Below are 24,579 nucleotides of genomic sequence, written 5' to 3'. Positions count from 1 at the left end.
TGTATCAGAGACAGGCGAACACTGTGATTATTGTTACAGTGTGTCAGCACTGAGTGTGTTGTATCAGAGACAGGCGAACACTGTGATTATTGTTAGTGTGTCAGCACTGAGTGTGTTGTATCAGAGACAGGCGAACACCGTGATTATTGTTACAGTGTGTCAGCACTGAGTGTGTTGTATCAGAGACAGGCGAACACTGTGATTATTGTTACAGTGTGTCAGCACTGAGTGTGTTGTATCAGAGACAGGCGAACACTGTGATTATTGTTACAGTGTGTCAGCACTGAGTGCATTGTATCAGAGACAGGCAAACACTGTGATTATTGTTACAGTGTGTCAGCACTGAGTGTGTTGTATCAGAGACAGGCGAACACTGTGATTATTGTTAGTGTGTCAGCACTGAGTGTGTTGTATCAGAGACAGGCGAACACTGTGATTATTGTTACAGTGTGTCAGCACTGAGTGTGTTGTATCAGAGACAGGCGAACACTGTGATTATTGTTACAGTGTGTCAGCACTGAGTGTGTTGTATCAGAGACAGGCGAACACTGTGATTATTGTTAGTGTGTCAGCATTGAGTGTGTTGTATCAGAGACAGGCGAACACTGTGATTATTGTTACAGTGTGTCAGCACTGAGTGTGTTGTATCAGAGACAGGCGAACACTGTGATTATTGTTACAGTGTGTCAGCACTGAGTGCGTTGTATCAGAGACAGGCGAACACTGTGATTATTGTTACAGTGTGTCAGCACTGAGTGTGTTGTATCAGAGACAGGCGAACACTGTGATTATTGTTACAGTGTGTCAGCACTGAGTGTGTTGTATCAGAGACAGGCGAACACTGTGATTATTGTTACAGTGTGTCAGCACTGAGTGTGTTGTATCAGAGACAGGCGAACACTGTGATTATTGTTACAGTGTGTCAGCACTGAGTGTGTTGTATCAGAGACAGGCGAACACTGTGATTATTGTTACAGTGTGTCAGCACTGAGTGTGTTGTATCAGAGACAGGCAAACACTGTGATTATTGTTACAGTGTGTCAGCACTGAGTGTGTTGTATCAGAGACAGGCGAACACTGTGATTATTGTTACAGTGTGTCAGCACTGAGTGTGTTGTATCAGAGACAGGCGAACACTGTGATTATTGTTACAGTGTGTCAGCACTGAGTGTGTTGTATCAGAGACAGGCGAACACTGTGATTATTGTTACAGTGTGTCAGCACTGAGTGTGTTGTATCAGAGACAGGCGAACACTGTGATTATTGTTACAGTGTGTCAGCACTGAGTGTGTTGTATCAGAGACAGGCGAACACTGTGATTATTGTTACAGTGCACTTCACTTATATTATCACACAGTTATTTCATAGTGTTGGAATTAAATCTGCGGTTTTTAAAACAATACTAATTCTCTTTGTTGAGATACATGAAGCATTTGCTAGTTTGTAACAGTTGAATTCCGACACCAGTTTCTTGTGTTAACCAAGTCCTGCTTTGTAAACCTGCGTTAGTGGAACAGTAGTTTTCTTTACCAGCCCAGGCTGTAGTCGAGGTTTAGTGACTGGTCAATCCTGCCTCTGGGTTTATGAATGAACCAAGATTAAATTTGCACACTCCTTTACCAAAGTTACACTCACCGACCCTTCTGGCCAATAGTTTTCTTCAATGTTATTGTTCACCACCATCTTCACCACACAGCACTGGAGGACACCAGTGAGCAGCCGGTAGTTGTTGTGATATATGGGTGAAGGAACATATAGGTTTCACTGTAATTCCCCCCTCCCCCCACCCACCCCCCACCCCTCCAGGGTTATCGAGGTTCCTCTTTGGCCCTGGTTCTTACCATCAGGCAGGTTCCTGTCTGGGTCGATGCCACACGGCAGGATCGAGGCACCTTCCCGGCCACCATCGCCTGCAGCTTCTGCAACTGCTGCAACAGAGTCCTGAAAGAGCAAGAGGCAGACTTCATTATTGGACCATTTTACCACCGATCTCACAGGCGTTGTCGTTATCAGGAGGCCCGGGTGCCCTGGTGGGATACCTCCAGTCTCTCGACCAGGAAGGCTGTGGGATTGGGCACCCGATGTTACTCCCTTCCCCTGAATCGACCAACTTCCGTGTGGCCTGCGAAACAGATTCCGTTCATCTCAGGGCAAGGAATAAGGCTGGCACCCTCTGACTTGGCCAGTCTGATCGGCACCATCGCCCAGCTAACCACTGGGGAACACCGATGATGGTCCTGGAGCAGTACACTGCCCTGAAAGTCCCACCATGACAGCTGGCAGAGGAAGCACAGTCTACTGACAAGATGTCAGCTTTAAGTGAAGCTATAATCGCTTTTATTTTGAGGTCGTCGGTCAGTTTTCCCGGTTGGTATCATGGGCTGGAAAAGTTTCCCAGAATCAGCCTCAATGTTGACCAGGGGCAGGATAAGGTTGTTTCTCTCTCTCTCACTGTCTGGTCTGAATACTCGGTAATAAGAGTAATACAGCAAGTCGAATCCACAGATTGATTTTCAATCATGATACCCCGTGGTTAAATGAAAACAAGAGACTTTCTATCTTTTTGTTTTGCTTTGGTGTAAAATAACCAGTGAAGGACGAAACTGGAGAGAAAATCCCCATGTTACTCGCTACACAGGCTGAAGCTGGAAGCAGCAAGCAACAGACTAAACAACAGCACTAGTTAGGTTCACAGGTTAGTGGAAGGGATGTTTCAACCCCCCCATTGAAAATACCATGACTAACATTTATAGATTTTTTTTTCCCCAGTACAAATAGTTCCCTGTTCTCACATAAAGGAACTTCTTACTCTGGTACTGGGGACAGTTGTTTCCAGAGACCTGTGTTGCAGTGATCGCCCGACCTGACCTTGCTCTCCTTAAAGGAACTCACGTTCAGGCAGCTTCCCACAACCATTCACTGGCTTAAACATCCACTCCCTCTGCCACTGGCACACTGTGACTGCAGTGTGTGTATCTACAGGATGCACTGCAGCAACACGTCAAGGCTTCTTCGACAGAACCTCCCAAATCCGTGACCTCCACCAGCAAGAAGGTCAAGGGCAGCAGGTGCGTGGGAACACCAAGTTCCCCTCCAAGTTCCCCTCCAAATCACACACCAACCTGTCTTGGAAATTTATCGCCGTTCCTTCATCATTGCTCAGTCAAAATCCTGGAACTCCCTATCTAACAGCACTGTGGGAGAACCTTCACCACACGGACTGCAGCTCACCGCCACCTTCTCAAGGGCAATTAGGGATGGGCAATAAATGTCAACCTTGCCAGTGATGCCCACATCCCGAGAGTGAATAAAAAACCCACTAGCTTTCCGATTTCACTGGCTAATGCTGTTCTGTCGATCACACTGTGCAGCCAGCAGAGGGCGCTCTCGTCCACTTTGACCAGCTCATCAACGTCATGGCCAGAAATTTGAAGCACCAGCCCCAGACCTGTGAGGCTCGACTGGCGGTACAGGGCCTTGCTGTGGGCAAGCACGGTTTGGGAGTTTGGGCACCTACCCAAGTCACTGTACGTTGCAATTCAATGCCGGGAAAGCAAAAAATAGCCAGCATCAGCCCACCTGTGAAGGAGGAATTGTGTTAAAGAGGACCCAAGGCAGAAGTCACGTTCTTGGAGCGAGCTCCACCTGGGCACCTGTATAAAATGGGCGAATTAGTAAATCAGCAACCGTGCCAGCTGTAGCTGGAAGCTTAAAACTATCTTTCTGTTGTGAAAGTACGTCAAAAAGTTGAGTTTGTTTTGGTGGAAGCAAAGATAGCTGTAATAGGAAGAGCTTTTTATATAGAACTTTTCACATCCATCCCAAAGCCAATGAATTACATATTGAGGTGCGGTCGCTGTTGTAATGTAGGCAAGCACAGCAGCCAATCTGTACATAGCAAGATCCCACAAACCAACATGGGGCATCCGACCCCAAACCACCCCGTTCTTGCCGGGTGGGTTAGGTTAAAATTGGGAGTAAGGAACCCAGTGTTGTGGCTGTTCTATTCGACAGGTGAAGAGCAGCATTAGCCCAGGTGAAGGCCAGCAGTCCAGCGGCCCCCACCCCGCCCTCCCCCAACCTGGGGAGGGCCCTGGTTCAGTCCAGCACTGCTGTGTGGGGGTTAGAAAATAAGAGCAAAGAAAATGCACTATAAATGGTACAAGTGTGCGGTATTGGTGAAATTCTGCCGTAAGCTCGCTAATACGACAACAACTGGCATTCCTATAGCGCCGTTAATGTAGGGAAACGTCTCAGGAGCCTAATCAGACAAAAACTGACACCGAGCCAGAGGAGGAGATATTAGGAGGGGTGACTAAAAGCTTGGTCAAAGAGGTAGGTTTTGAGGAGTGTCTTAAAGGAGGAGAGGTGGAGAGCACGGATTGTACAAGCAGCTCACTTACCGATTCGCATTCTCCAGAGTCTCCACTTTTTTCCAGAGCTCATTATTCTCCGAGGTGTAAGTCTCCACCCTGTCGAGAACAAAACAACCTGAGCAGGAAGGTCACAGATACACTCAGTTCCCGGTCACTTTATTTTAAAATAAAAAATCGCATCTTGTGCGGGGGGAGGGGGGTGAATTTTGCATTCATCAAGTTGAGAGATGTGATCGCTGGGTGTGGAATATTTCCCCTACTTTCTGTATCCAGTATCAGCGTCAGGCACTCCCAGATCAGGTGCAGCATGGCCTGGATCCAGAACAAAGTTCCCTCTACACAGCCCAACAATGTGCCTTAATCCCAAACTCAGAAGAGAGCCCCTTACTGAACCAATGTGATGCTTCTCTTTTTTACACGCTGCCATCCTTGTGGCCTCTTTGATATTCCTGCCGTACTTGGATTTTAGAACAGCACTCGTTGCTCAGATCCTTTCAGATCGAGCTGAGAAGCTAGGTCCGTCGGCCAGCGTTGACCCAGTCGGTAATTGTGCCTTAATGTTGTGTCAGCTCCAGCAGAACGCAAGGAGTCTCTATAAATCCATGGCCAACATCAACTGTCCCCCAGTCTGCTGATTTAACCCAATAAATACAACTCCTCAGAATGATTCTGATGATGTGGTCACGTTCCAGTGGTCACACACCCCACATGCCCTGGCCCTCTCTGAACATGCTGCATTCTTTGCCCCTCTACCCCTGTTCCACCTGCTTCGTGCCCCCCCCGAATTCAGAGTGAGACGTAGCGCCCAACCAGTGTAATCAATCACGGAACATAAAGGCACATCGTCAGGGGCAACATGAGGAGTTAAATTCAAGCTGGCAAAGTGCAATGAAGCATCAGCTCCTAACCTCTTACCCCTCTGTTAGACTAATCACCTCTAGTCCCATTATAACCAGCTCCTAACCTCTTACCCCTCTGTTAGAATAATCACCTCTAGTCCCATTATAACCAGCTCCTAACCTCTTACCCTGCTGTTAGACTAATCACCTCTAGTCCCATTATACCCAGCTCCTAACCTCTTACCCCTCTGTTAGAATAATCACCTCTAGTCCCATTATAACCAGCTCCTAACCTCTTACCCTGCTGTTAGACTAATCACCTCTAGTCCCATTATACCCAACTCCTAACCTCTTACCCCTCTGTTAGACTAATCACCTCTAGTCCCATTATACCCAGCTCCTAACCTCTTACCCCTCTGTTAGACTAATCACCTCTAGTCCCATTATACCGAGCTCCTAACCTCTTACCCCTCTGTTAGAATAATCACCTCTCGTCCCATTATACCGAGCTCCTAACCTCTTACCCCTCTGTTAGAATAATCACCTCAAGTCCCATTATAACCAGCTCCTAACCTCTTACCCTGCTGTTAGAATATTTACGTTTAGTATCTAACTCCTAATTTCACATCACTGTATTGTCATTTTCCCCTTTATCATATTGTCAACTAATTGTCATATTCCCCATTGTCGTTCTCTTTTAAAAGCAGCCTATGATAGTCAACTAGAAAACAATAAATGGCCTCAATTGTCGCGAGAAATGTGTCTGGCAGTCTCAATGGAGCAAAGCAATCTTATACTGTAAGTATGCTAAATAGTGCTGTAAAAATATCACATCGTGACACCAATCAGTCATCCCTAAACTCAGCTGGTTAGAGTGACACTTACTTTTTTTCTAGACTATCCACATATTCCTTCTTCTTCCTCCGACTCTCCTGAGCAGAAATCTGTACCAAAAGACAAGAGGATTCACACAGGGTCACAGTACCAGGCCCTATCAAACAGACAGCTGGACAGATCCAAGAGTCACTGTCATATACTCACAGTGACCAATGAGGTTGAGTTCACCCAATTACTGACTTCATCTAAGCAAGTTTGAGTAAAATAGCTATCTGGGAGTGAGTAAAAGACAAGAGTCTAATCGAGGGGTTCAGATAGTTTACATGTAGAATAATGGATATCTGGGAGTGAGTAAAAGACTAGAGTCTAATCGAGGGGTTCAGATAGTTTACATGTAGAATAATGGATATCTGGGAGTGAGTAAAAGACTGGAATCTAATCGAGGGGTTCAGATAGTTTACATGTAGAATAATGGATATCTGGGAGTGAGTAAAAGACTAGAGTCTAATCGAGGGGTTCAGATAGTTTATAGATAGAATAATGGATATCTGGGAGTGAGTTACAGGCTGGAATCTAATCGAGGGGTTCAGATGGTTTATATATAGAATAATGGATATCTGGGAGTGAGTAAAAGACTGGAGTCTAATCGAGGGGTTCAGATAGTTTATATATAGAATAATGGATATCTGGGAGTGAGTTACAGGCTGGAATCTAATCGAGGGGTTCAGATAGTTGATATTGAGAATAATGGATATCTGGGAGTGAGTTACAGGCTGGAATCTAATCGAGGGGTTCAGATGGTTTATATATAGAATAATGGATATCTGGGAGTGATTACAGACTAGAGTCTAATCGAGGGGTTCAGATGGTTTATATATAGAATAATGGATACCTGGGAGTGAGTTACAGGCTGGAATCTAATCGAGGGGTTCAGATAGTTTATATATAGAATAATTGATATCTGGGATTGAATTACAGGCTGGAATCTAATCGAGGGGTTCAGATAGTTTATATATAGAATAATGGATATCTGGGAGTGAGTAAAAGACTAGAGTCTAATCGAGAGGTTCAGATGGTTTATATATGGAATAATGGATATCTGGGAGTGAGTAAAAGACTAGAGTCTAATCAAGGGGTTCAGATAGTTTATATATAGAATAATGGATATCTGGGAGTGAGTTACAGGCTGGAATCTAATCGAGGGGTTCAGATGGTTTATATATAGAATAATGGATATCTGGGAGTGAGTAAAAGACTGGAGTCCAATCGAGGGGTTCAGATAGTTTATATATAGAATAATGGATATCTGGGAGTGAGTTACAGGCTGGAATCTAATCGAGGGGTTCAGATAGTTGATATTGAGAATAATGGATATCTGGGAGTGAGTTACAGGCTGGAATCTAATCGAGGGGTTCAGATGGTTTATATATAGAATAATGGATATCTGGGAGTGATTACAGACTAGAGTCTAATCGAGGGGTTCAGATGGTTTATATATAGAATAATGGATACCTGGGAGTGAGTTACAGGCTGGAATCTAATCGAGGGGTTCAGATAGTTTATATATAGAATAATTGATATCTGGGATTGAATTACAGGCTGGAATCTAATCGAGGGGTTCAGATAGTTTATATATAGAATAATGGATATCTGGGAGTGAGTAAAAGACTAGAGTCTAATCGAGAGGTTCAGATGGTTTATATATGGAATAATGGATATCTGGGAGTGAGTAAAAGACTAGAGTCTAATCGAGAGGTTCAGATGGTTTATATATAGAATAATGGATATCTGGGAGTGAGTAAAAGACTAGAGTCTAATCGAGGGGTTCAAATAGTTTATATATGGAATAATGGATATCTGGGAGTGAGTAAAAGACTGGAGTCTAATCAAGGGGTTCAGATGGTTTATATATAGAGTAATGGATATCTGGGAGTGAGTTACAGGCTGGAATCGAATCGAGGGGTTCAGATAGTTTATATATAGAATAATGGATATCTGGGAGTGAGTTACAGACTGGAATCTAATCGAGGGGTTCAGGTGGTTTATGTATAGAATAATGGATATCTGGGAGTGAGTAAAAGACTGGAATCTAATCGAGGGGTTCAGATAGTTTATATATAGAATAATGGATATCTGGGAGTGAGTAAAAGACTGGAGTCTAATCAAGGGGTTCAGATGGTTTATATATAGAATAATGGATATCTGGGAGTGAGTAAAAGACTGGAGTCCAATCGAGGGGTTCAGATAGTTTATATATAGAATAATGGATATCTGGGAGTGAGTAAAAGACTGGAGTCTAATCAAGGGGTTCAGATGGTTTATATATAGAATAATGGATATCTGGGAGTGAGTAAAAGACTGGAATCTAATCGAGGGGTTCAGATAGTTTATATATAGAATAATGGATATCTGGGAGTGAGTAAAAGACTGGAGTCCAATCGAGGGGTTCAGATAGTTTATATATAGAATAATGGATATCTGGGAGTGAGTAAAAGACTGGAGTCTAATCAAGGGGTTCAGATGGTTTATAAATAGAATAATGAATACCTGTGAGTGAGTTACAGGCTGGAATCTAATCGAGGGGTTCAGATGGTTTATATATAGAATAATGGATATCTGGGAGTGAGTTACAGGCAGGAATCTAATCGAGGGGTTCAGATAGTTTATATATAGAATAATGGATATCTGGGAGTGAGTTACAGGCTGGAATCTAATCGAGGGGTTCAGATGGTTTATATATAGAATAATGGATATCTGGGAGTGAGTTACAGGCAGGAATCTAATCGAGGGGTTCAGATAGTTTATATATAGAATAATGGATATCTGGGAGTGAGTTCCAGGCTGGAATCTAATCGAGGGGTTCAGGTGGTTTATGTATAGAATAATGGATATCTGGGAGTGAGTTACAGGCTGGAATCTAATCGAGGGGTTCAGATAGTTTATATATAGAATAATGGATATCTGGGAGTGAGTTACAGACTGGAATCTAATCGAGGGGTTCAGATAGTTTATATATAGAATAATGGATATCTGGGAGTGAGTTACAGGCTGGAGTCTAATCGAGGGGTTCAGATAGTTTATATATAGAATAATGGATATCTGGGAGTGAGTTACAGGCTGGAATCTAATCGAGGGGTTCAGATGGTTTATATATAGAATAATGGATATCTGGGAGTGAGTTACAGGCTGGAATCTAATCGAGGGGTTCAGATAGTTTATATATAGAATAATGGATATCTGGGAGTGATTTACAGGCTGGAATCTAATCGAGGGGTTCAGGTGGTTTATATATAGAATAATGGATATCTGGGAGTGAGTAAAAGACTGGAGTCTAATCGAGGGGTTCAGATTATTTATATATAGAATAATGGATATCTGGGAGTGAGTTACAGGCTGGAATCTAATCGAGGGGTTCAGGTGGTTTATATATAGAATAATGGATATCTGGGAGTGAGTAAAAGACTGGAGTCTAATCGAGGGGTTCAGATGGTTTATATATAGAATAATGGATATCTGGGAGTGAGTAAAAGACTAGAGTCTAATCGAGGGGTTCAGATTGTTTATATATAGAATAATGGATATCTGGGAGTGAGTTACCGGCTGGAATCTAATCGAGGGGTTCAGATTGTTTATATATAGAATAATGGATATCTGGGAGTGAGTTATGGACTAGAGCCTAATCGAGGGGTTCAGATAGTTTATATATAGCATAATGGATATCTGAGAGTGAGTTCCAGGCTGGAATCTAATTGAGGAGTTCAGATGGTTTATATATAGAATAATGGATACCTGGGAGTGAGTTACAGGCTGGAATCTAATCGAGGGGTTCAGATAGTTTATATATAGAATAAAGGATACCTGGGAATGAGTTACAGACTGGAATCTAATTGAGGAGTTCAGATGGTTTATATATAGAATAATGGATACCTGGGATTGAGTTACAGACTGGAATCTAATCGAGGGGTTCAGATGGTTTATATATAGAATAATGGATATCTGGGAGTGAGTTACAGGCTGGAATCTAATCGAGGGGTTCAGATAGTTTATATGTAGAATAATGGATACCTGGGAATGAGTTACAGACTGGAATCTAATCGAGGGGTTCAGATGGTTTATATATAGAATAATGGATACCTGGGAGTGAGTTACAGACTGGAATCTAATCGAGGGGTTCAGATGGTTTATGTACAGAATAATGGATATCCGGGAGTGAGTTACAGACTTGGATCTAATCGAGGGGTTCAGATGGTTTATGTACAGAATAATGGATATCCGGGAGTGAGTTACAGACTTGGATCTAATCGAGGGGTTCAGATAGAACAAATTTTTTCAAGGCAAGTGTCGTGCCTGGCACTGACTGCAAGAACACTCTGTGCAGTTGAGGTGAAATGATAATTATGAGGAAATCACTCAAAGTTTATCAGGAGAAAATATGTAATTGTGCAACAGGAAGTAACAAACAGTTTGTGTGACACAGTGTATACAGTGTAATAACAGCCAATGTGTATTATGTAGTAACACAAGTATTTAAAGCACAGATTACTATAACTGTGTATGTGTTATTACACAACAGTGTGTCAAACTCAATCTATAGTAAACAAGTCAATTAAATCAAATTACATGCAGAAAAGATACATTTCTATAATTTTTGATTCAGTACACCTCTATGGATTGGATCTGCTCTGTTTGGTTACAATGTGTAATTCTTCGGGGAGGCCTCAGACTGATTTTCCACCTGGCCGATCAGTGCCCCTGTCAGCCGCTGCGTGGAGTTACACACGTAGCACAGGCCACAGGCTGGACCGTGGGATGGGGCCTGGCATCACTTAACTGGACCCTCAGGCTTTACCCTCAGCCTGCCGAGACTCACAAGGAAAGCCGGGGCTCTGACCTGGCAGGTGAAGGGGATTCTAAAATTCTTGTGTTAGATGAAATTATTTACACAACTGCCATGTCCTAAAGAAAGACAGTATCAAGATCGAGGTGACTCCAGAGCAACTGGTCTTTAACTTTATTATCTTTATTTTCATTTAATTTTATTTTATTTTTTGTATCGTATTTCATTTGAATTTATTTCCAAGAGTAACTCTCTCTCTCTCTAGTCAATCTGAAGGAAAGATGTCCTCTGGCCACTATCTCTTAGTGACATCGTACACATAGAGAGATGGCCTCTGGCCACTATCAGTGACATCGTACATGTAGAGAGATGGCCTCTGGCCACTATCTCTTAGTGACATCATACATATAGAGAGATGTCCTCTGGCCACTATCTCTTAATGACATCGTACATGTAGAGAGATGTCCTCTGGCCACTATCTCTTAGTGACATCGTACAAGTAGTGAGATGTCCTCTGGCCACTATCTCTTAGTGACATCGTACATGTAAAGAGATGTCCTCTGGCCACTATCTCTTAGTGACATCGTACATGTAGAGAGATGTCCTCTGGCCACTATCTCTTAATGACATCGTACATGTAGAGAGATGTCCTCTGGCCACTATCTCTTAATGACATCGTACATGTAGAGAGATGTCCTCTGGCCACTATCTCTTAGTGACATCGTACAGGTAGTGAGAAGAATTGCTCTGATGGCGATCGCTTAGTGATATCGTACACGTAGAGAGATGTCCTCTGGCTGCTGCCTCTTAGTGACATCATACATGTAGCAAAATTTTCTCTCGTCCTTATTTCAAGCAAAACTGTAAATTTGTGCTTTTAGGGTGTCGTTAAAATGGGGACCATAGGAAATCCTGCCCCCGGCCTCATGCTCTCCCAATACAGACCAGGAGATGTCTTGGGTTCAAACCTTCATCTGTTCTGACTCAGCTGATCTCACTGGCCTGGGTTGGGGGAGAGGGGGCCCTGATCACTAACCCATGTCGCCAATGCATGTGTGTAGACTTTGAGAGAGGACGGGGTTAGACTCATCCGTGATGTCCATACAGACAAATGTCCAGCAGGCACTCACTGCCGAGGCTCACACACAAATGATGGCCACTTGAATGATGTACACGAAGCCTGCGGAACCCCACCCAGCTGGTAGACAACTGTACCCAGCAGGTAGTCAAATGTACCCAGCAGGTAGTCAACTGTACCCAGCAGGTAGTCAACTGTACCCAGCAGGTAGTCAAATGTACCCAGCAGGTAGTCAACTGTACCCAGCAGGTAGTCAACCGTACCCAGCAGGTAAACAACTGTACCCAGCAGGTAGTCAAATGTACCCAGCAGGTAGTCAACTGTACCCAGCAGGTAGTCAACTGTACCCAGCAGGTAGTCAACCGTACCCAGCAGGTAAACAACTGTACCCAGCAGGTAGTCAACTGTACCCAGCAGGTAAACAACTGTACCCAGCAGGTAGTCAAATGTACCCAGCAGGTAGACAACCATACCCAGCAGGTAGTCAACCATACCCAGCAGGTAGACAACCATACCCAGCAGGTAAACAATTGTACCCAGCAGGTAGTCAATTGTACCCAGCGGATGGTCAACTGTACCCAGCAGGTAGTCAACTGTACCCAGCAGGTAGTCAACCATACCCAGCAGGTAGACAACCGTACCCAGCAGGTGGTCAATCGTACCCAGCAGATGGTCAACTGTACCCAGCAGGTAGTCAACTGTATCCAGCAGGTGGTCAATCGTACCCAGCAGGTGGTCAATCACACCCAGCAGGTGGTCAACTGTACCCAGCAGGTGGTCAATCGTACCCAGCAGGTGGTCAATCACACCCAGCAGGTGGTCAACTGTACCCAGCAGGTGGTCAATCGTACCCAGCAGGTGGTCAAATGTACCCAGCAGTTGGTCGACAACGTTAGGAGATATAACTCCGTGCGCAAACTGGGTTTCGGCCGAACTTCCAAGAAGTCACGTTGGCGGAGTGGGATAAATCACGAGGAAATTCATCCCGTCCCTCTCCCCACCTGCTGTTACCATTCTGGAGTATTCCATGAGGGATTTCCATTGGCCGGGGAATTCCTCGGAGCTGCTCGCGCTCCGCCGGCGTTACTTTGAATGGGAATGCGGCGGAAACCGAGGAAATTCCCGGCCGTAGTAACGCGCGTCGGGAGTTTGTTGCACCTTTTACCTTGTTCTTGATCTTTCTCCGGACTCGCTTGAGTGCTTTCTCCTCGGCCTTTGTGAGCGGCAGTTTGGTGGGGACGGGGTAGCCCTCGGCGATTAGGGTCCGTTTTTCCTCTTCGGTGAGCAGCAGCGGGCCTGATGTCCCCTGGAGCTTCTGGCAACAGTAAGAGAAGACGGCTCGGGTTCACCAATCTAACTCACGAGTAAATCAGAGTGCCTCCTGACAATAATATTATCATTTAGTTGGCACGGTTCCTATTGACTTTGATGGGACTTTGTTGCTTATTTTGGCATCTTTAGCTTGAATGGACCATGCGTTTGTTTCTTATATCAGTGGGTGCCCTTAAAGGGACACTGGTTGTGCTGATTCTTGTTTTGTGAACCAGGTGCAACCCAGTGTCACCATTATTGGTCCATCAAAATGAGGGTTGCAGATGAGTGAAGTCACGGGTTCGTTCCCCGATCTGTGCTCCGTCAGCTGATCTCAGCTAGGAGTGGTGATGTCCCTGCTGCTATTGTCTTCAGTGCCCTGGGTTAGGGAGGGGTAAATCAGCCCTTGACTGCTGTCCCCGCTGGAAGTGCACGCGTGCGGTGTGGACATTTGGCTGAGGACCGGACCGGGCTGGGCTGCTCCCATGGTCGAACAGCCGGGCGACACGCGCCGTCAAGGCTCACGGCCACCTGGCTGAGCTTCGGAGGGGTGAACGCAGCCTGCGGAACCGACTCCCAGCAAGAGACCCAACTCCAGCCAGGAAAAAAAGAGTATAAAGTGTAAGGTTTTGGATAGAAGGCGGAGTTCGGAATTGTAAAACGTGCATAAACTGTAGAAAACAAATTAATTCAATCAATCAAACTAGAATAGAGATTATTCAGTTGATTGCTGCCATTTATTCAGGATTAAATGCTTAAAAATCTTGTGCTCACCCCAGCAGTATAGCCTCCAATTAACCTGCACTACCTCCTCCCCATACATACAGACACTAGCGGGTTACACAGTCTGATGCAGTCATGATCCAAGTAAAACACTTCTTGTAGAATAAGTTCCAGGTTGGCCCAGACCACCCTCTATTTAATGAATAACATTGCCTGCTACTTCAAAGGCCTCTGCTGCAGTATCTATTATTTTTTGTAATAAAGCTCCATTTCTCTCTCCTCCCTGACATCCACGAGTAATTTCCCTCCGCTACTATAATCTTTCAACCATGTTTTCATTGGCCGATTTCTCCTCTCTCTCAGCCGGCAGGAACTAAGCTCAGTAGATTAAAAAAAGAGAAAGACTTGCATTTCTATAGCGCCTTTCACATCCTCAGGATGTCCCAAAATATTTCACAGCCTATGAAGTACTTTTGAAGTGCCCTCGCTGTTGTAATGTAGGGTATGGGGCAGACAATTTTCACACAGCAAGGTCCCACAAACAGCAATGTGATAATGACCAGATCATCTGTTTTTTAGTGATGTTGGTTGAGGGATAAATATTGGCCAGGACACTGGGGAGAACTCCCCTGCTCTTCTTTGAATAGTGCCGAGGGATCTTTTACATCCACCTGAGAGGGCAGACGGGGCCTCGGTTTAATGTCTCATCTGAAGGACGGCACCTCCGACAGTGCAGCACTCCCTCAGTACTGCACTGGAGTGTCAGCCTGGATCTCTGGAATGGGGCTTGAGCTGACCGCGTTCTGACTCAGAGGCAAGAGTGCTACCAACTGAGCCAAGGTCACAAAGGTCAGGGGACAGGTGAGCTACCTGACCAGGGATTAGCGGGGGAGGGAGCGAAGGGAGGAGCAAGGAGCAAACTTAACAAAATAACTGGGAAGGGAATCGGAAACAAAATAGAAATTAAATTAAGCTTTTGTGGTAAAGGTTCTGTCCCGCACGATGTAACTGTTCCAGGACATGCTCTTAGGGGCTTGCACTTTGATGCACGTGAAGGAGAAAGGAATAGAAGGGTATGCTTATCGGGTTAGATGAAGTAGAGTGGGAGGAGGCTCGTGTGGAGCATAAACACCAGCACAGACCAGTTGGGCCGAATGGCCTGTTTCTGTGCTGTAAAATTCTATGTAGTTCTATGTAACTGCCCAGATTCTTTCTGATAACGCTGTCGGTCGCCCGTGTTATACGCTAACGTTTACATACGTGAGGAGCCGTTAGAAGAGGGGATGAGGAAATGGCACTGGATGATCGAGCCTGTGGGCGGGCCGGGCTGGACGGAGGGAGGGACCGAGGACTCTGGGAGCCGTCGCTGTCGCTGCTGTGGCTGCTGGGAGGTGTGGGCGGCAGCTGCATATCTGGCGGAAAACAGGAGGCAAAGGAAAAGAAGTCAAGTAGGATCACAGCAAAGACAAACCAAACAGATAGAGGTCAAAGGGCGAGGGAGGGCAAGGAGGGCAAGAGTCTCCCACTGGCCAGGATGATAGTTAATACTCTGCAGATTTTGAACGAGCTTCTCAAATGTAGTGCTTTGGGTGTTCCACCATTCCCTGGAGCATTCACAACAGAAACGCTTTTTGTACAATCTCAACACCGATAGCAGTGTTTTGAAAATCAAATCAAATTGACCGACGCCCCACAATAGCTCCGCACCAGCCCTCAGCCTCGACCGTGGGCGGTGGCCTGTCCCAGCGGCCTCTGCTGACGCTAATCTGTGGTCGGCCATCGGGGAGGTGTAGTCAAGGGGCAGGTTGGGAGGGCTCGCTGGGAAGAGGTGCCTGGGCCTCTGCCTCACGCTCGTCCTCCACAGCCTGGCCCAGATGGCGAGCTCGCCAGGTGGCCAGCGGCCTCGACGGCGGCCGCCGACACTGGCGAGGCAGGGCGCGGTGGCACAATGCTACGGGGCTCCCACACCTCCCCCCTCCGCGCGGCGCTGGGGTGCAGCTTGGTGCCCGCGGTCCTCCCCGACCGGCGGAGGCCTGGCAGCAGGAGTCGGTACTTGGTACAGGAGGGAGGCCAAGACGTGGGAGAGGTAGTCTCACTCTCAGAAACTCAGAAGCAGGATGAACATTACGAATACAGGTTGGGGGGGGGGGGGGGTGGGGGCCCACACTGTGAGCAGGAAAACACAAATGAGTTTTAAAGCACCACCTCGCCAGACTGCGTGTGGTACAAACATTCTCCACAAACAGATTTATTTTCATCCCACAAAACTTTGTTTGTTGACTTTCAGAATTTATAGCTGCTTCACATTCCAAAGGGAGCTGGCAAGACGCTGAGTGCTATAAAAAAAAAACACAAAAAGACCAAAGAAACGTACGTGATTCCACTGTGCTCCTTGATGCGGCTAAACCGAGTGACTACACACGGAGATGAAAAGGCCCGACTCTGGACTCGGCTGCTCTGCGGCCCAGCGTTACTCAGCCCATTGCCAGGTCTGGGAGGACTCAGCATCCACCTTGGAGCAGTGCCCTCATACGGAAGCCTGAGGCCTTCGCTCCCTACTTATGACCGCAGCTGACTCGCACCCGGTGGGAGTCGGGACACAGAAACAGTTATAAACGGTGGTCGTTACGGCAGGTGGAGAGACTGAGGTCAGCAGACACAGGACGCTGACACTGGCATTCAGTTTGAGCCACGAAACCCTCAGTCATTGATTTACCAGGGAATTAGTCGGTAAATGAGAACGGTTATTGGAGTAATCTATTTTAATTGAACGGAAGCAGCCTTGACCAACGAATCACATGGGCCTGACTCCTCACTTCAGGCTTATCACTTTAATGACTGAGGCCTACTGAGGAGTCGCAGCAGGTGTCACAGTGTTCGAGCTGTCACCCCAAGCTTGTTTGACCAATGGATTTTTTTTTAACTAGAATTCCAGGGATTGGAGATTTTTTTTGCCCCATGTTTTTCCAAAGCTGGAGAATTCCATTTGCAGTGATATATTTAGGGTTGCCAACCCTCCAGGAGTCTCCAGGAATTAAAGATTAATTTCCTGGACACTGCTGCGAGCGACCCGGGAGAAAAATCATAGGGGCATAAAAAAAAATTGTGTGTTTTATTTCATTTTCTTTGAGTACTTTTGTTTATTAGTGACAAAAATATTGGAGATGCGTTAAAAAAAAAGGCAGTTTGACTGGGCGGGGCGGTTGGAGGCAGGAGGTCATGTGATAAAACCTCCAGGAATACGGCCAACCAGAGTTGGCAACCCTCCATATAGCCACTGGGTAATGTCCGTGCACTCGGGGTTATTCAGGGGTCTCTGTCAGTGCATTAACAGGCACAGAGCACTGGAGACGATCGCCTGGGAATTCCGCGGGTGGGAGGGGCGTTCCCCGGTCTCACACTGTAACTTCGGCGGGTGATCAACGGAAACCCTGGAGATACGACGAACGCGGCCATTTCTGCCGTCACTCTGCGGTTATCCCCACCCCCCCCGATCTTCCGCTGAAGTTACACAGATCGGGGAACCCCCCCATCCCCGCAGAAGTTCTACCACCGAGCACTGTGTTAGTCAATGGCAGCCAATTTACACACAGCAAGCTCTCATAAAGAATATGATATATGACCGAGTAACCTGTTTTAGCGATGTTGGATGGGGGACAAATATTGACCAGGGAGAACTCCCCTGCTCTTCTTCGAAATAGTGCCATGGGGTCCTTTACGTCCACCAGAGGGAGCAGACGGGGCCTCGGTCTAACGTCTCATCTGAGAAAAGGCGCCTCCAACAGTGCTCGGTACTGCACTGGAGTGGCAGCCTGGATTACGTGCTCAAGTTTCTGGATGTGGGACTTCGAACTCACTGCCCTGCTGAGTCAGAGGCGGGAGAGCGGCCCACTGAGCCACGGCTGGTACCTTGTCTTAAACATGTCAGATATGTATAATAAATCCCGATAATGCATCTTTCTCCCCTGTACCAAAGGAAGCTTAAAAACACAGCCACTGGAGATTACCTTGTCAGTTGCTGCTTTCCTTGTTTAATGTCCTACCTGTGGGGACGCTGAGAAACTGATTGAGATCTTTGGGCTCGATTTTGACTTGAGGCACTGTGTTTGGTTCTGTCTGGGCCTGTGAGGAAACAAAAACATGGTGGTGAATATGGAAGCAGTGCAGGCGGAGCTGATCGGGCAGGTCTCCTTGGAACAGCTCAATCTCCACTTTAATTGTCTTTATTTTCTATTCTCTGTCCCTTCCCCTCTTCTACGTCCACCACCCACCAACATACACTGTTATCCAAGGACAAGAGGGTTGTGCAGGTTCCCCGTCCTGTTATCGACAGTCTGCGTTAGAATAATCTGGCGCTGGTTTCCCGATCCTCACTGGCTGATCTCCCACAGAGCGTCGGTGAGTTTTGGGAGTTCACTGCATGGCGGGGGTGGGTATGAACACAGAATCGCCTGCTACCGTCCAGCAGCACAGTGAGATGATACTCACTGCTGGGGTAAGTCACATCAGATTAGGTAGGAAGGCTTGATAGGCTGGGCCTTGTGGTCAGTGGGACAATTACCGCTAATTATTGACCAGTGGGATAGAGTGCACTCTTCTTGTGCTGAGGGGGAGATCAGTGGGGCAAGGGTAAAGAGTATCAATCTGGAAGCAAAGACTCATGGAGAGTCCAGACAGGGAGTCTGATGTTACGACAGTATAATGTACCAGTCCAGACAGGGAGTCTGATGTTACGACAGTGTAATGTACCAGTCCAGACAGGGAGACTGATGTTACGACTGTGCAATGTACCAGTCCAGACAGGGAGACTGATGTTACGACTGTGCAATGTACCAGTCCAGACAGGGAGTCTGATGTTGCGACAGTGTAATGTACCAGTCCAGACAGGGAGTCTGATGTTACGACAGTGTAATGTACCAGTCCAGACAGGGAGACTGATGTTATGACTGTATAATGTACCCATCCTGACAGGGAGACTGATGTTACAACAGTGTAATGTGCCTGTCCTGACAGGGAGACTGATGTTACGATTGTATAATGTACCTGACCTGACAGGGAGACTGATGTTACGACTGTATAATTTGCCTGTCCTGACAGGGAGACTGATGTTATGATTGTATAATGTGCCTGTCCTGACAGGGAGACTGATGTTACGACTGTATAATGTACCTGTCCTGACAGGGAGACTGATGTTATGATTGTATAATGTGCCTGTCCTGACAGGGAGACTGATGTTACGATTGTATAATGTGCCTGTCCTGACAGGGAGACTGATGTTACGACTGTATAATGTGCCTGTCCTGACAGGGAGACTGATGTTCCGACTGTATAATGTGCCTGTCCTGACAGGGAGACTGATGTTACGACTGTATAATGTGCCTGTCCTGACAGGGAGACTGATGTTACGACTGTATAATGTGCCTGTCCTGCTGGGGAAACTTGTGGGACGAGTGTAGAATATATTCGCCTTGAAGGGAAGACTCACAGGATAAAGGTGTGATGGGACAGGGGTATAATATAACCTCTCCTGATAGGAGGACTGATGCGACATGGGTATAATGTGCCAGTGCTGAAACGGAGACTCATGGGACAAGGTACAAGGTGCCCGTGGTGATGAGGACGCTGCCTCTTTAAAAGTGATCCTGAGGCACTCTCTCTGAGGGGGACTCTGATAATGAGCCCTCCGCCCTTTGCACTTTCTCGGTTTCTTCAGACTTACCGGTTCTGTGGAGTTTGACAGTGGAGCCGAGGTCATGTGTTGTCCAGAAAGAGCTGCTATCTGTGTCGAAGGGGAGGCGTGACAGGGCTCTGGCAGGAGGTTCGGCTCCTGCTTGATCATGATGTGGGTCAGGTCGGGGCCCAGGGACCAAAGTCCGCCATCAGCCTCTGTCCAGAGAAGGAGAACAGAATAGGAAATGAGCCGAATGGGGAAACAGATTGGTGTTTCCATGAAAACAGAGTCACACGCTCACACCCTTTACCTTCACAACATTAACATGGAAGAGCAGACTTCAAGTATTTTCTTTCCGAAACCATGGCAACAAGCAGGCAAATGAGCCAGGTCAGTCAAGGGCCATCAGAAAAAGGAAAATGGACAATGAAAACAACAGACCAGGTACAGCAGACCCTGAAATTTTAGTGTGTTTGTAATTTTTGTAATGTTTACAATCATGAGGTTACAGGAAAAAACGACGGGGAAATCGATTAGTTGGAGAGTGCAATAGCACACGAGTGTCACATTCGTTTACACTCCCACCCGGTGCCACACTCGCCCGTTCACAATTCCCACCCGGTGCCACACTCGCCCGTTCACAATTCCCACCCGGTGCCACACTCGCCCGTTCACAATTCCCACCCGGTGCCACACTCGCCCGTTCACAATTCCCACCCGGTGCCACACTCGCCCGTTCACAATTCCCACCCGGTGCCACACTCGCCCGTTCACAATTCCCACCCGGTGCCACACTCGCCCGTTCACAATTCCTACTTGATGCCACACTCGCCCGTTCACAATTCCCACCCGGTGCCACACTCCCCCGTTCACAATTCCCACCCGGTGCCACACTCGCCCGTTCACAATTCCCACCCGGTGCCACACTCGCCCGTTCACAATTCCCACCCGGTGCCACACTCGCCCGTTCACAATTCCTACTTGATGCCACACTCCCCCGTTCACAATTCCCACCCGGTGCCACACTCGCCCGTTCACAATTCCTACTTGATGCCACACTCCCCCGTTCACAATTCCCACCCGGTGCCACACTCGCCCGTTCACAATTCCCACCCGGTGCCACACTCGCCCGTTCACAATTCCCACCCGGTGCCACACTCGCCCGTTCACAATTCCCACCCGGTGCCACACTCGCCCGTTCACAATTCCCACCCGGTGCCACACTCGCCCGTTCACAATTCCCACCCGGTGCCACACTCGCCCATTCACAATTCCCACCCGGTGCCACACTCGCCCGTTCACAATTCCCACCCGGTGCCACACTCGCCCGTTCACAATTCCTACTTGATGCCACACTCGCCCGTTCACAATTCCCACCCGGTGCCACACTCCCCCGTTCACAATTCCCACCCGGTGCCACACTCGCCCGTTCACAATTCCCACCCGGTGCCACACTCGCCCGTTCACAATTCCCACCCGGTGCCACACTCGCCCGTTCACAATTCCTACTTGATGCCACACTCCCCCGTTCACAATTCCCACCCGGTGCCACACTCGCCCGTTCACAATTCCTACTTGATGCCACACTCCCCCGTTCACAATTCCCACCCGGTGCCACACTCGCCCGTTCACAATTCCCACCCGGTGCCACACTCGCCCGTTCACAATTCCCACCCGGTGCCACACTCGCCCGTTCACAATTCCCACCCGGTGCCACACTCGCCCGTTCACAATTCCTACTTGATGCCACACTCCCCCGTTCACAATTCCCACCCGGTGCCACACTCCCCCGTTCACAATTCCTACTTGATGCCACACTCCCCCATTCACAATTCCCACCCGGTGCCACACTCACCCGTTCACAATTCCCACCCGGTGCCACACTCCCCCGTTCACAATTCCCACCCGGTGCCACACTCCCCCGTTCACAATTCCCACCCGGTGCCACACTCGCCCATTCACAATTCCCACCCGGTGCCACACTCGCCCATTCACAATTCCCACCCGGTGCCACACTCCCCCGTTCACAATTCCCACCCGGTGCCACACTCGCCCATTCACAATTCCCACCCGGTGCCACACTCGCCCATTCACAATTCCCACCCGGTGCCACACTCACCCGTTCACAATTCCCACTTGGTGCCACACTCCCCAGTTCACAATTCCCACCCGGTGCCACACTCCCCCTTTCACAATTCCCACCTGGTGCTACACTCGCCCGTTCATAATTCCCACTTGGTGCCACACTCGCCCATTCACAATTCCCACCTGGTGCTACACTCGCCCGTTCACAATTCCCACCCGGTGCCACACTCGCCCATTCACAATTCCCACCCGGTGCCACACTCCCCCTTTCACAAATCCCACCTGGTGCTACACTCGCCCGTTCACAATTCCCACTTGGTGCCACACTCGCCCATTCACAATTCCCACCTGGTGCTACACTCGCCCGTTCACAATTCCCACCCGGTGCCACACTCCCCAGTTCACAATTCCCACCCGGTGCCACACTCCCCAGTTCACAATTCCCACTTGGTGCCACACTCCCGCTGACAGAAGTGAAGCCGGATTAACCAGATAGCAATCCACAAGACCTGTGAGAAAGTGGGGATCTGCTGCTACCAGTGAGGTGCAAATATTGTCGACTGTCACCCGACAAAACACACCGAAGTTCTCTCTTCTACTTTGTGCTCTTACTCTCTTTTTGTTGTGAATACCAATGAATAGTTTCAAACCAGAAGGAAAAAGAAATGAATAAAATGTTATGTGGAGCCTGGAGCCCTCTGCGAAACACCATGGCAGAAATGTCTGTGCTAATAACCCCTGCGGGCTGGTGAATGGGCTGCCCTATCCTGCTGGTTTAGAAATTGTTTTATGACCGCGATGTGCCACCAATAATATTTGTGTTGGAAGAGCCTAAGTCTTCACATTTCCACATGTTCGATCAGCCGATGGACCGCGCCATGAGGTACTTGGGCTCAATGCCCTACGCCACGCGTCTCGTGGGCCTGCGATGCGCCATTCCGGGGCCCAGTGCAACCTTTTGTTTCCAATAGTCACTTGGCAGGTCCAAAAAAAAAAGCTGTCAAGCCCTGATTTTTTTTTTTATTTTGCTGTCTGGGTCTAATTTAACGTCCTCGCTATCTACACACACCCCCTTCCTGAGAGCTTCTGTTTTGCTACTGCTGTACGGGCCTTGATCTCCATGCTGAGCATGAGGAGACTTCTGCCGATTTCAAAGGGAAGGCGAGCCCGGCAGTCGCCCAGGGAACAGGATGTTCCCCCCCCCCCCCCCCACATTTAAAACAGGGGTGGCGACAAGCCGATGAGCGAGTCTGGACAACACTGGCGCGTAACCTCCTGAGGCCTAACAGAGCTCTCAGAGCAGTGCAACATTTCCACCTTCACGGAAATGGCCTCGTCTGACCTTACTCTCCGTTCGTTGGCAAACCACGGCCCTAAACGTGTCAGAAAGGCACCATGGTGGGTTCAACACCTCGGACACCTGGAGCCATTTCCCCAGCGAGTGAGGGGTGACGGCGGGGGGTTGGGCAAACAGAAGGCCAGTTGGTCGGCTCAGCTCCCATTCAATTCCAACTGTCCTATCCATCGGTAAGAAGCCTGAGGGCAGTCGTTTGACAAAGGTTACCGTGCAGCACAGGAGAACCTGCAGAGAGAGGCATTAACATGGGAGGGGGAGGGTGCGGAGAAATCACCAACGAAGACAGTCCAGATGCTCATCATTAGAGTATGGAGACTGTGTACACATCTGTGAAAAGAGTGGCTAGATAACATGGCAGGACCAGGTCTGAAGTGCTACATTTCACTGTTGTTTTGAAGTAGGGTTGTCAACTCTGGTTGGACGTATCCCTGGAGGTTTCATCACATGACCTCTTGCCTCCAACTGCCCCGCCCCCACGCTCCCACTATTGGTCACCCAACATGTTCACCCCCGCGACGCTCCGCCTTCCCACACCAATCGAACAGACTCTTCGTTAGCCGATTGGATGATTCTTGACTATCAGTCAAACAGCCTCTTTTTCCCATCTCCAATATTTTTGTAACTAATAAACAAAAGTGTTCAAAGAAAATGAAAAAAAAACTATTTCCTTTTAATGCCCCAGTGATTTTACTCCCTGTGTTGCTCGCAGTGCCCTGGAGATTAATCTTCAATTCCTGGAGACTCCCGGTCAATCTGGGAGGGTTGGAGACCCTACTTTGAAGGCAAGTGTTGAAAGGAAGACTCAAAGTTTGGATTGCAACACCACTGCAAGCTCCTTACAAGGTCTAATGGCGCCTGTGCATGACAAGGCGTTCCTTACACCCTTCGAACGTGCCTTGCTCTTCGGGATCTGGGCGGGCCCACTGGTTTCAGGTGACGTGTGCAGGGTGTGCACTCCGAACTCACGGTGACTGTACGCTCCCGGTAAGGAATTGCAGTCTGCTCCTGATCATTCAAAAACAGGCCTTTTTCCGCAGTTAAGAACAAATTTGAATCATCGGATAATTTGAATGAAGCCATTTTGAATAAAGAGGAGCAAACTTAAGGTGATTGGCAAAAGAACCAAAGGTGACATGAGAGAAAAGCTTTTTTACACAGTGAGTGGTTAGGATCTGGAATGCTCTGCCTGAGGGGGTGGTGGAGGCAGATTCAATTATGGCTTTCAAAAGGGAACGGGATAAGTACTTGAAAGGAAAAAATTTGCAGGGCTACAGGGAAAGGGCAGGGGAGTGGGACTAGCTGGATTGTTCTTGCATAGAGCTGGCACGACTCGATGGGCCGAATGGCCTCCTACCGCGCTGTAACCTTTCAATGATTCTATGAAACGGCATGGAAACGGTCACACACTGAAAGGACGGCCCAGGGATTTTCATCACTTCATGTGTTGCCACTTCACATAAAACAC

At 47.7% G+C, this 24,579-nt stretch overlaps 1 protein-coding gene across 2 annotated transcripts in view; it reads right to left on the bottom strand.

Annotated features, from left to right (window-relative positions):
- creb3l1 (cAMP responsive element binding protein 3-like 1) overlaps positions 1–24,579 on the bottom strand; it is a 192,453-nt gene that overhangs the window by 13,785 nt on the left and 154,089 nt on the right. For both annotated transcript variants that reach the window (XM_067993672.1, XM_067993671.1), the window contains exons 3-9: positions 19,721–19,887; positions 18,045–18,123; positions 15,262–15,413; positions 13,133–13,282; positions 6,101–6,159; positions 4,404–4,472; positions 1,842–1,941 (exon numbers count right to left, since the gene is read on the bottom strand). In XM_067993672.1, the coding sequence (XP_067849773.1) occupies positions 1,842–1,941; positions 4,404–4,472; positions 6,101–6,159; positions 13,133–13,282; positions 15,262–15,413; positions 18,045–18,123; positions 19,721–19,887 (776 nt within the window). The remainder of the gene's footprint in view (positions 1–1,841; positions 1,942–4,403; positions 4,473–6,100; positions 6,160–13,132; positions 13,283–15,261; positions 15,414–18,044; positions 18,124–19,720; positions 19,888–24,579) is intronic.

Source organism: Heptranchias perlo, chromosome 12 (assembly GCF_035084215.1).
Source record: "Heptranchias perlo isolate sHepPer1 chromosome 12, sHepPer1.hap1, whole genome shotgun sequence".
NCBI lineage: Eukaryota > Metazoa > Chordata > Chondrichthyes > Hexanchiformes > Hexanchidae > Heptranchias > Heptranchias perlo.
Note: the sequence above shows the minus strand (reverse complement) of the source record. Positions and strands in the feature narration are given on the sequence as shown.